At 39.2% G+C, this 12707-nt stretch overlaps 1 protein-coding gene across 1 annotated transcript in view; it reads left to right on the top strand.

Annotated features, from left to right (window-relative positions):
* Positions 1–220, top strand: part of LOC125238033 (ATP-dependent RNA helicase DDX24) — a 42761-nt gene extending 42541 nt beyond the window's left edge. The window contains exon 14 of the mRNA XM_048145318.1: positions 104–220. Coding sequence (XP_048001275.1) covers positions 104–205 — 102 coding nt within the window. The 3' untranslated portion in view covers positions 206–220. The remainder of the gene's footprint in view (positions 1–103) is intronic.
* The last annotated feature ends 12487 nt before the right edge of the window (positions 221–12707 follow it).

The raw sequence follows: 12707 nt of genomic DNA, 5'->3' as shown, positions 1-12707 counted from the left end.
CTACCAAGATTTTTTTAGATGCTTTGGTTTTTACTGTCATACGAATTTGAAATAAAAGAAATCTCACATAAATGTAATATAATTGTGAATACTTGGTCGGCAGGTTATGAAGAAAGCGCTAGAATCCGGAGAGTTGAAGCGAGAGAAGAGGAAAAGCAAGAACGCGTCGTTACTCAAACTGCAGAAAACGCTAAAAAAGAAATAAACGCTGATAAACTACTGCAATGTATTAATTTGATGACCAAAAAATAGTACAGTCACGATTGATAAGTGATGATTTATGTACCTTGTCACTTTAACGTCGTCTTTGAAGTGTCATACGATTAAAAGCGACTTGGTACTGAAGTCATCACTTATTTTTGACCTCGACTGTACAACTGGTAGCGATTTTAAAAATTCCCTTCGGTAGTGTTCTAAATATTAATTTATATATATTATAAATTCAGTTACTTAATATATTTCTACCTGACTTATTAAATATAAATAGGATTTAAAAATAACATCTGTCCATGTTTTTCTTATAATTATCTGATGCTTTATTTCGTGCAATGTATAAAAGATTTAATTTTAAGAACAGTCAAGTTAGGTACATATGGCTATTTGGAGTTTCGACCTGACAAATAATGTACAATATTAATAAATCTTCGAAAATTTAATGTTTTCGCAACTACATGTCAGTCTTCACACACAACCTGGCAAAAAAAGAAGTAGAAAATAATAGGGGGCGCCACCGTCTATGTACATCGTTTTGCATGATGTGGAAAATGTTGAGTCACATTTGTATGAGAAAAGTGTTGCTATGATTTAAAATAAAGTTGCATTTCTACTCTTTTTTGCTAAGTTGTAGATGCTCTGAAACTAGCATGGTAAATACTTCTATTAGATTTTTTCACAGATTTATAAATCATCATCCTCCTTGCGTTATCCCGGCATTTGCTAAGGCTCATGGGAGCCTGTGGTCCGCTTTGACAACAAATCCCAAGATTTGGCGTAGGCACTAGTTTTTACGAAAGCGACTGCCATCTGACCTTCCAACGCGAAGGGTAACTAGGCCTTTTCGGAATTAGTCCGGTTTCCTCACAATGTTTTCCTTCACCGAAAAGCGACTGGCAAATATCAAATTCGAAAACTCATTGGTACAAGCCGGGGTTCGAACCCGCGACCTCACCTCCGGATCGTAAATCGCACGCTCTTTCCGCTGAATTACGTTTCTAATTGACTCCGACAGATGTCGTTGTTACACTCGCGAACTGGGTAACTCTGCGTTATAAATTAACTATAATACTTATTCATTCACATCCGTAATCTAACCTAATCTATTTATTATCACGTGATTAAAGAAGAATTTTTAGAAACCTGCGTTTTTACTTAAACTGTAGGTTTATGTAGAAAAATTGTGCATTACGACATTGTTGCGGAAAACAGGAAATTCGAAACGAGTGGGGATAAATTAAAATACGACCGAAGGGGGTGTTTTAAATTGACACAAGTTACGAATTTAATTGTTGCTCGTGTATCGAACGACGTTTTCAGTACAGATACAGAGGGCCCTCCGAAGTTTCGACGTGACAAGAAGTGAACATCTGTGCTCCTCTTCGAACTTCCTTTTTTCCGCACTTGTATCGTAATGTACTATTTTAAGTGACTCAATAGTTGCCACATGCAAAACGGTTTACATAGACGGTGGCGCCCCTATTATTTTTACTCTTTTACCAAGCTGTAAGTTGGCACCACTTTCCACTTCAAGTTAAACCTACGAATTAAAAAATTGTAGGTTTTCAAAAATCTGCTAACGAACATATCAAAATGTTCTGGGAAGTATTTGTGGAGAAATAATTTAACGAATAAGTGTAAACAAGATTAACCTGTTGAAAGTTATACGTGTTCACACTGTTACTCAGTTGTCGAGTGGTACAGCGACATCTAGCGGTGACATTGATAACTAGTAAGTAACGTTGCTTAATAGTATTTTATGCAACAGGCGTTTAAAGGAGGTCAAAAAAGACGAGTGGTGTGGGTAACAATTTGAGGCGAAGCCGAAAATTGTTATTAAGACGCCACGAGTATTTTTTGACTCAGTTAAACACCGTTGCATACAATACTTTTTCTACGACCATGCACATACTTTTGAATAGTTTTCTAGAATAACTTTCGTGAAATTTGCACTGTTTCCTACAAGTATTTTGACTTGTCCTCTGCAATGTTTCTGCACTCACCCTGTCGCTCGCACTCCCCCGCGCCGCCGCCCGCCCCCGGCCGGCGCCCCGCGGCTCGCTATATCCCTTAACGGCTACCTAACAATGCTGTAAGAGCTATATCGTATGCGTGGGTGCGCGGGGCGCCGGCCGGGGGCGGGCATCTGCCATGTAGGGTTTTAACGATCTATGCACGACACGGTAAGTGACGAATAACAACACGGGAGTAGAAAAAAAAATTAAAAATGCTTATTTGTAAGTGTGATACGATAAAGTTTGTCCAACTAGTGTGTTCACCAAATTATAATATTAGGACTTTTAATATCTATCTCGTGAGGACCGAGTCAATACTTCAAATAACCATGAGGTATCCGATCTTTTCTATTTGGCGTTATCTGTGGGACATTGACGATGCTGTGCCTATTTCTGGGTAGATAAAGTAACGTTGTTACTCAGCGTCAATACTTGAACAGGCAATGTGCGGCGAACTGTCACTGTCCATGTCGGGTGACAATCGTCACTGTTGTGGAATAGGCCACTGTAGATAAGTGTCGTCGCGAGTGAGTGATGCCAAACAACTAAACTCTCTCAAACAAGTCTGTCAGTAAATAAGAACAAAGGAAACTATAGGTATCCTTTTCTCTAGCACCCTTAAGAAAAGGATGCATATAGTTTTCTTTGTTCTTATTTACTGACAGACTTGTTTGACAGAGTATATATCTGATGACTGAACCACATCTCGGACACTGGCGATCAGATGAAGGAGGCGCGTTCCTAGCAAACATCCTAAGCTCGTGTAACGCGTAACGTGGTTGTATGAGTGAGATATAGCAGGTCGACTGTTCGCGATTTCGACAGGCGGTAACTGTGAGGTAACCGAGAGGGGGTGGGCGGCACTTTCAGCGGGGAGCGGGACTGGCCATACATACTGTACGATAGTACTCTTTATGTGAATGAACTAGCTCATAAGCTCACTCTTCAATTCAGGTTAATAAAATCTACGATTTAAAATCAATACGTAGATTTCTAAAAACTACTTTAGAACTTTTCGTTCTCGGTTATGGATAAAACCGTTAGATTGTGACACACAGTGGATTTAAAACGGAAGATAGTTCATTTAGAGCTGTGCACATTTACACACCGTTACCTAGTTTGCGAGTGTAATAGCGCCATCTGTCGGAGACATTATAAATTATTCGTGCACAACTTTAATCATTGTGGGACAATGTAAACTAGATAATGTCGGTGCATAAGATGTGAAACCGATATAGACAAATAATTTAGTAGAAAAAAAACCGGCCAAGTGCGAGTCGGGCTCGCGCACAAAGGGTTCCGTAGCAGCAAATATAATAAACTTATTATGTCAATTTATACACCTGCCAAAATTACAGTTAAATCAACCTATCTCAAAAACTATAAGAGATACTTTGATCAAACCAAAAATCGTTGAAAGAGTTAATTAGCATGCATCACCTCTATTTTTTTTAGAATTTTATACCCCGTAGTTATAAAAATAGAGGGGGGGGGACATACTTTTTACGACTTTGAGAGCTGATATCTCAAAAACCGTTCACTTTAAGAAAAATGTTTTTTAGAAAACTTTATATCATTTTAAAAGACCTTTCCATTGATACCCCACACGGGTATGTACATCGAAAAAAATTTTCATCCCTCAGTTACATGTATGGGGGGCCCCACCCCCAATTCTTTTTTTTTACTATTTAGTGTCATAATTTTGTAGCGGTTCATACAACACATATTCCCATCAAATTTCATCACTGTAGTACTTATAGTTTCCGAGTAAATCGGCTGTGACAGACGGACAGACGGACAGACGGACAGACGGACAGACGGACAGACGGACATGACGAAACTATAAGGGTTCCGTTTTTGCCATTTTGGCTACGGAACCCTAAAAACATCCATTTTCGAACATTTTTTGTGGCACATGGTAGCGTCAACCCTTTCAAATATGTATGACAAAACGGGACTGACCCTACAATGTTGCCACTTTTTTATACGGGGCCCATCTCTCGAAGCTACAAGTGGTAATCGTAAACTAGAACTTTCCTTTGCTAATCCGCGAATAGATAACGTGCAAGTCAATCAGTGCTAACCTGTTATAATTACTTGCGTATTTTTTACATGCAATTAATTTTCCCACCCTCCCACCGCAAAAATAAAAATAAATACGCAAATAAATATAACAACCCACCACCAAAAATACAAAACTCGACACGTGTTTCGCCTCTCTACGAGGCATCCTCAGGAGCTGATGTTGACGGTCCGAAGTCCCGCAACTGACTGATCGTCCCCAGAATGGTCGGCCATATTTATACTTTGTCCACCCCCCTACCAAGCAAGTTAGATGGAAAAATTCGTAATAACGGCGATGACGCAACATTCAACTGCTCATTAAGGATTAACCCCTATTGTTGTACCTAATTATCTCCAACTGTTCTAGAACCCCCAAACGCAGGCCTTTCTCACATACATGTAAAACATCAAAAGAATGATTCTCTGATACAGTATGGTCACTCTCTATCAAATGCTTTGCAAAATTGGATCTCTCTGGATGGTTGTGCCTGTATGATGCCATATGCTCCTTATACCTAGTAGTGAAATTGCGGCCCGTTTGGCCCACGTACACTTTGTTACAAACATCACAGCTCAACTTATAAACCCCAGATTTTTTCCCTTTCTCGATCCTATCTTTGCCGTTACAAAGCTTGGAGTGCAAAGTGTTATTTGTCCTAAAGGCCACAGGAATGCCGTTTGACTTCAAAATCTTATAAATGTCCTCTGACACTTTGCCAACATAAGTAATGCTCGCTTGACACCTCTTAACCGGTTCAGAAGGACGTGCCGCATACAACATATTGTTAACCATAACCATTCGCTTCTTTCTGATGATGCCATCAACGATTGATTTATCATAACCGTTCGAAACTGCCAAGTGGTAAATATTGTTTGTAACAAAGTGTACGTGGGCCAAACGGGCCGCAATTTCACTACTAGGTATAAGGAGCATATGGCATCATACAGGCACAACCATCCAGAGAGATCCAATTTTGCAAAGCATTTGATAGAGAGTGACCATACTGTATCAGAGAATCATTCTTTTGATGTTTTACATGTATGTGAGAAAGGCCTGCGTTTGGGGGTTCTAGAACAGTTGGAGATAATTAGGTACAACAATAGGGGGTTAATCCTTAATGAGCAGTTGAATGTTGCGTCATCGCCGTTATTACGAATTTTTCCATCTAACTTGCTTGGTAGGGGGGGTGGACAAAGTATAAATATGGCCGACCATTCTGGGGACGATCAGTCAGTTGCGGGACTTCGGACCGTCAACATCAGCTCCTGAGGATGCCTCGTAGAGAGGCGAAACACGTGTCGAGTTTTGTATTTTTGGTGGTGGGTTGTTATATTTATTTGCGTATTTATTTTTATTTTTGCGGTGGGAGGGTGGGAAAATTAATTGCATGTAAAAAATACGCAAGTAATTATAACAGGTTAGCACTGATTGACTTGCACGTTATCTATTCGCGGATTAGCAAAGGAAAGTTCTAGTTTACGATTAACATGGATTTCCGCAAAGTAACGCCTGATTCCATCGATTATCTACAAGTGGTAGTCAATGTCTAATATGACATATGACACAAGTTGGAAATAGACTTCCACTGTTTGTAACTATCAGTTATGAGAAATGGGCCCCTGTTATTCTGTCCATTAACCATTATTTTGCTATGACTAAAAACTAGAGTCTGTTTTACGGACACTAGAATATAAAAATAGGGAGTACTAATACTCTTTTCTTGAATAACGTGATTGGTCAATCAAAATAACTTGTAGTAGCTACGTCAACGAATCATTCGCTAGTTAACGGATAGTACAGCGACATCTCTCGACGACAAAGGTAAACTTTCAAAAGTACCGAATAGTTTGTTGTTATTCAATATTATTGAATATTTACGCTTTAATGTAGGTATTCAAGCTGGATTTATTACGCTGATATTTAAAAAAAGAAATGTTAATGATATCTTTTACCTTCCTGCAGGAAAGCGTCAAATTTAAGGCCGATGCGCTAAACGAAGTCATATCTCATCTCTTCCCGGCTCCGTCTAAAGAAAAATAGTATACATACACACCTTGGCCAGTAAATACGTAAATGTTTTTCAAGCCGTGTGGTGACGGGTTAAGAATTTCACCACCTCCTTTCTTCCCGTGGGTGTCGTAGAAGTCGACTGTGGGATATGGGTTAAATTGTGGCGTAGGCGAGAGGCTGGCAACCTGTCACTGCAATGCGATGTCACAAGTCACAATTTCGTTTTATTCCAACCTCTTTTTGCCAGGAGTGGCACTGAAACTTGAGTAGTTCATGTGCTCTGCCTACCCCTTTATGGGATACAGGCGTGATTGTATGTATGTATGTTTTTCAAGCATTGATCAACATTGATTGAAGTGACAGGCGTCGACGGTACGTGGCGATCATAGAACTGGGATGACAAAGAAGAACTGTCGAATATCAAAAGTCAGACCAAAACTGGACCAATATCAAGCGTCATTGGGAGTATTTAATTCAGAAATTATGTATAATAACATGAATAATTTTCTTTTCTAACTGTTTAATCGAAACGGAAATCACCCACTGTATCCTCTAAATACACCTATTTGTACTGAAAGGTCCGATTAATCCGTTAACTTAAATTGTAGGCCGCTAGCGGCCGCTGCCTGTCATCAAAAACGGTCATGTTTTTTCATTTGCAGTCTGCCTCTTTTCCACTTATAGGATGATCATATACGTGACAGTTTCTCTTTTGCACACTGATAGGTCGCGCCACCGCCACTACAGAAGAGCGATAGGGAAAGCCTCAAAGCAAAAAATACTAAAGAATAATTTTCTTAAATCTGTGGGGAAAGCTATGACACGGTCACGAAGCGTGAGTGCGTTTTCACATTATCCGATCCGATATCGGATGTCGGACCGCTATCCCATACATTACAGACGCCATCTTGGATTTTTTCTATTGAAATCCTTCCGACATCCGATATCGGATCGGACAGTGTGAAAACGGTCTAAGACGCTGTACCCTGCAAGCTTCACAATTAGCCATTCGGCCGAAACTGTCCGTTCCAACTGAAATAAAAGTTAATCCTCCATGTGATGGCTCTAACCCGACACCGCACAGGATCAACTTAATTATTCCATCCAAATCCTGCTGGACGTCAGAACGGCCGGCCGCCGGATCTACCACTTTTGTTTCGAAATACATGAGGTCAAATAAATACTACCTCTAAATAGATGGTGCGGTGGATAGTTTATTATTTTATAACCCCCGACGCAAAAACGACGGGGTGTTATAAGTTTGACGTGTCTGTCTGTCTGTCTGTCTATTTGTGTTGTGTGTGTCTGTCTGTGGCATCGTAGCTCCCGAACGAAAAAACCGATTTAGATTTACTTTTTTTTTGTTCGAAAGCTGAAGTCGGCAGTGTTTGAAGTTTTGTAAAAACTAGTGTCTACGCCAAGGATAAGGAATGGTAATCCTTGGCGTAGACACTAGTTTTTACAAAAGCACTGCAATATCACAATTTCCTTTTCATTCAACCCCTTACTTGCTCAGAGTGGCTGACACTTGCAGTTTCATGTGCTCTGCCTACCATTTTCGGAATACAGGCGTGAGGTCGCGTCGTATTCGTATATTTGCCTACAATGCGGTGTCTATTTCGTAAGCTTGGCAGATCTAGGGCATATCGTTTTTGCAGCGGAATATCCTAGCTGTCAGAAGTTGCTGCTCAAAATGTCACCCGTCAGATTGTTCTGATTCCAAGTGATTCTGTTGGTCAAAAACAAGGACGATATATACCGGGACTGACAAAGCCCATACAAGAAAGTGTACCCCTGAAATGTATGGGCCTTTTACGGATAAAACTAGATGGCGTTGCGTCGCAGCCTGGAAGTGGCAAAAATCATATTTTCCTCAAATATTTTTGCGTGTTTTTATTTTTTTATAAGAGCAAATGACATGTTTTTTCTTATTTTAATACCATGATATCACGTCAATACACATTTTGAAAAAAATTGTAAGACATCATCATCAATTCATCAGTGTAGTTAGGTACTTAAATGGCGTTAAAAATTGAGGTACGGGCGAGCGTGCGTGCGTACTATCTGTGCAGCGTCGCGTCGAGTCAGGACCCTTGAATGAGCTTCCATTGCTTGACATGCACGCCGCAGCCGCACGCCCCGCCCCGCGGCACGCACAATAATAAAATAAAAACCGGCCAAGAGCGTGTCGGGCCACGCTCAGTGTAGGGTTCCGTAGTTTTCCGTATGGCCCCGTACCATAACAAAATATTTTTTTCCACTTTTTATTTGACCACTTTGTCGGCGTGATTGGTATACATATTGGTACCAAATTTCAGCTTTCTAGTGCTAACGGTCGCTGAGATTATCCGCGGACGGACGGACGGACGGACGGACGGACGGACGGACGGACGGACAGACATGGCGAAACTATAAGTGTTCCTAGTTGACTACGGAACCCTAAAAAGGGTTAGCACATGATTGCCACCACACGACTTCTTCTAATTATTTTTGTATTAATGACATAAGGACGGGTAGTCTATCTCGTGGCGACACTCGCGCCAGTGATGTGCTAACCCCGCAGGAGTTAAGAAATACCTAATAGGGTAAACTCGCCTGATTCGGTGACACGCCTAATTCGGTGATACATTAAGCTTTGAAGTTTGAAGCACTATTCCGAAAGACGATTTTTGCTTATTTTACCGAATTACGGTTGTCACCGAATGAAGCGAGTTTACCCTACCTATTCTATTACTTAAACCGACAGCAACGTATTTAATTTCCTAGTTCAGCAGTGCAATCCGGCACCGACACAGTCCCATCTTGAAAATATCATCCGGATTTGATACTTAGGTGCAGTCAAGGTAATTTTGTTTACTTATTTATTTTTGTTCGCATCTAATCTAACTATATTTATTTTATACATTGACTGTACGGTCACGGTTTAATTGTTGATCCACTTCTAGCTCATCTTATACTGGACATCTCATAGTTAAGCTATGGGGATCCCTTTCTTTCCCATAAACTTATTGTTCATAATTTCGTTAGTCAGAAGTTGTTATTCATATATTTTGTGGTCATAAATATCACTAGTCATAATTTTTGTTACGAATAACGTTTAATGGCTCTAACAATAACAAACCATAATATTGGATATCATAATCTCAAAAGTCATAAAGTTGATGAGTATAAAATTGAAAAGTATAACAATAATTATTCAGAAATATTATTAGGCATATATTTTGAAGCCCTACTGATTGGTCTGCATATAGATTTAATGTCCAAAATTCCTAAAGTATATTATATTTCAGACAAATATATAATTACACAGAAACATTTTGATACATAAAATATTATTTATGACTTCCAAACAAAAAGTAACTCCATTCCTTAGGTAGGTTGTTAGTTTCCTTTGATTCCTTAGAGCGGAAATAGGAGCCCCGAGCAGCGAGGCTCCGTCTACTCATTGGTGGAATTAAATTGTTTCAAAATAACCCTTTTCCTCGTGTAGGTTCGTTAGTTTTCTTTTGTACCTTAGAGCGGAAATAGGAGGCCCGCGTAGCGGGGCTCCGTCGACTTATTGGCGGAACAAAATTGTTTCAAAAAATAACCCTTTGCATCGTGTAGTTAGTTTCGTTAGTTTCCTTTTGCTAGTTATCTTTTGTCCTTAACTTATGACTAACAATTATTATGACTTTCAAAAATCGGAACTACAATTTCTGACGTTCAATTTTATGACTAGTATAATATGACTAAGAAAAATTATGACGGAAAACGTTTTGGATACTAAAAATCGGACTTAAAAAATTATGGGAACCAATAGAGACCCTAAGCTATGACGTTCCAGTATAAAATGAGCTTTAAACGGATCAACAATTAAAGTCCGTGACTGTACCTGCCTCTACCTAGTCGGTTATATTATAGTGGACTGTGTCACAAGGAACCATCCAGTGGCATCCACACACAGGCGACGCGTTTTACGTCCTTTCTATACAAAATGTACTGAGGAGAGGTTTTCTAAATTACATTCGGACGGCGTGGCGCTGACGTTCGTTCCGCGTCTCAGCTGTGTGTGGATGGTCCCCAAGCGAGCAAAATACCACGACGAGGGCGTTAATTGAATCCCGAGAATACTGCTTTAAACACGTCTCAGCTAAAAGGGAAATGATTTTTATGATTTCCTTTTAAAATGACCTTCTATATTATAATCACGTCAAGATCAGAAGTTTAAAAGCTAGAATTCGAATGTTGCTTGCCTGAGGCGCGCTATTATCCAGACTTCTGGAGCATTTGCATCACGACTAGGGAATGCAATCTCGACGAGATTGGGGCCCAGGCGAGATCTCGGGAATTCATGAAACCAATCTCGCGAGATCTCGAAATTGGCCGGTTTGTGGGTTTATTCTTGTAAATAGTCACAATATAGCAATGAATAAGAATAACAATAATTAGAATGATTGCTATTATGAAACAAATATTTATCTTGACTATTTTTCAATTTTTTTTCGATGTATTTTACTTTGTTTAACATAAATTATGTACCTGTGAGGTAGAATATATTTTTTTAAACTTTGAAGTATAGATTATCATGTATGAAAATAAAATAAAATAATTCACGAATGAGTAGAATTCGCGTGCCAAATTCGAATTCGTTGCCATGCCAACCGCGAACAGTACACAGTAGAGACTACTTAAAAATTCCGCAACGTATGCCTTTATTGATGAAAGGATAAAAATTTAACATTATAAAAGTCAAGGTTATCCCTACCATCATTAAATAGGTACATAAAAACATTAGCTGTACTCAATTAATTATGACTAGTTGACTACTAGTAAATTACATAAAAATATTAGACTACCAATACAATACGCTTCTTAAACCGGACAGTTAAATAAGAAACTAAAATAGAAAGAAAAACAGAAATATACTATAATAATATTATATAAATATTATTAAATAAATATTACAGACCATTCTTACTGAGATTGACAGAGTCCCACGGTAAGCTCAAGAAAGCTTGTGTTGTGGGGTACTCAGACAACGGTATACATAATATACAAGTACTTAGATACATAGAGAACATTCATGACTCTGTGACCAAATATCTGTGTTCATCACACAAATAAATGCACTTACCGGGATTCGAATCCGAGACCGCGGCGTAGCAGTCAGGGTCACTACCCGCTGGGCTACGCCAGACCGGTCGTCAAAAATATAAGAATATATAGTAGTGTGACTATTTAAAAAAGAAAAAAAAAACAATACTTTTTTGAGTGTAAAATAGAAATTGTTATTGGTTGCCTAACAAACGACAGCCGTAGTAAGGATGTAAGGCTTCTGCTCTCTCGACATCCAGCAAAACTCTGTGCACGAAAATTCGTAAAATAGATGGTTATATACACACAGCCGTAAGTGTAATACCATAATGGCGAATCACGCAAATAGCCCTGGCTGACACCCTTCGAATTATTTCGAAACGGTCTGAATCTGTCATTCGTCATTCCGAACTGAGATAGGTAAATCATTGAGCGAAATAAGCGAGTTGAATCTCTAGATCTCTACTGAGTTAACGAGTTTTGGCGAGTTCAGTTAAATGATATAGTTCATATAAATCACTTACAACTTGCGAACGAAACATGTCTAGTCATTTCGCGAGCCTCGAATAAGACGTTTTATGCTTGAGTTAAATCTCGTTGATCTCGCGAGATCTCGTCGATTTTTCGGCCGAGATCAATCTCGCTAAAAATGACCGAGATCTCGTACAAAAGAGATCTCGCGAGAACGAGATTGCATTCCCTAATCACGACTGCAGATCTGGAGTCAGACCAAGCTTACTTGGCAGCGATTTTGATTGCACGAGAAAGTAAACGTCCAACTTGTGTGACATTTTATTATAAGAGTCTTGAATGATTCACGGTTAGTAGTTCGGTTAGTTATGTTGACCGGGATATAGACCGTTAGTGCGTTTTCACATTATCCGATCCGATATCGGATGTCGGACCGATATCCCATACAGTACAGGCGCCATCTTGGATTTTTTCTATTCAAATCCTTCCGACATCCGATATCGGATCGGATAATGTGAAGTCGCACTTAAACCGTAATTAGGTTTTTGGTTTTTGTTAAGCTCCCCATATCAAACAGGTAATCCCGATCAATATAAGTCTAATGTAAATTTCGTTATACTTTCTATCGCTTCAATTCAATTCCCAGGCCAAAACAAAATAAGCACTCTGTATGATATAAAACCGCCTTCAAAAATAAGCGCGTTACAAAACACGGAGAAACTAAAAAGCAAAAAATAATAAACCTTTGAATTCAGATTTCTTATCGTATTGCAATAATCTAATCATCCAAATTATAAACAAATCAATTATTTTTGTAGTCGGTACCAGACCTGTTCGTCGCCTTGCTATTGCCTGTT

Source organism: Leguminivora glycinivorella, chromosome 22 (assembly GCF_023078275.1).
Source record: "Leguminivora glycinivorella isolate SPB_JAAS2020 chromosome 22, LegGlyc_1.1, whole genome shotgun sequence".
NCBI classification, from domain to species: domain Eukaryota; kingdom Metazoa; phylum Arthropoda; class Insecta; order Lepidoptera; family Tortricidae; genus Leguminivora; species Leguminivora glycinivorella.
This window is presented reverse-complemented; position numbering and strand designations above follow the sequence as displayed.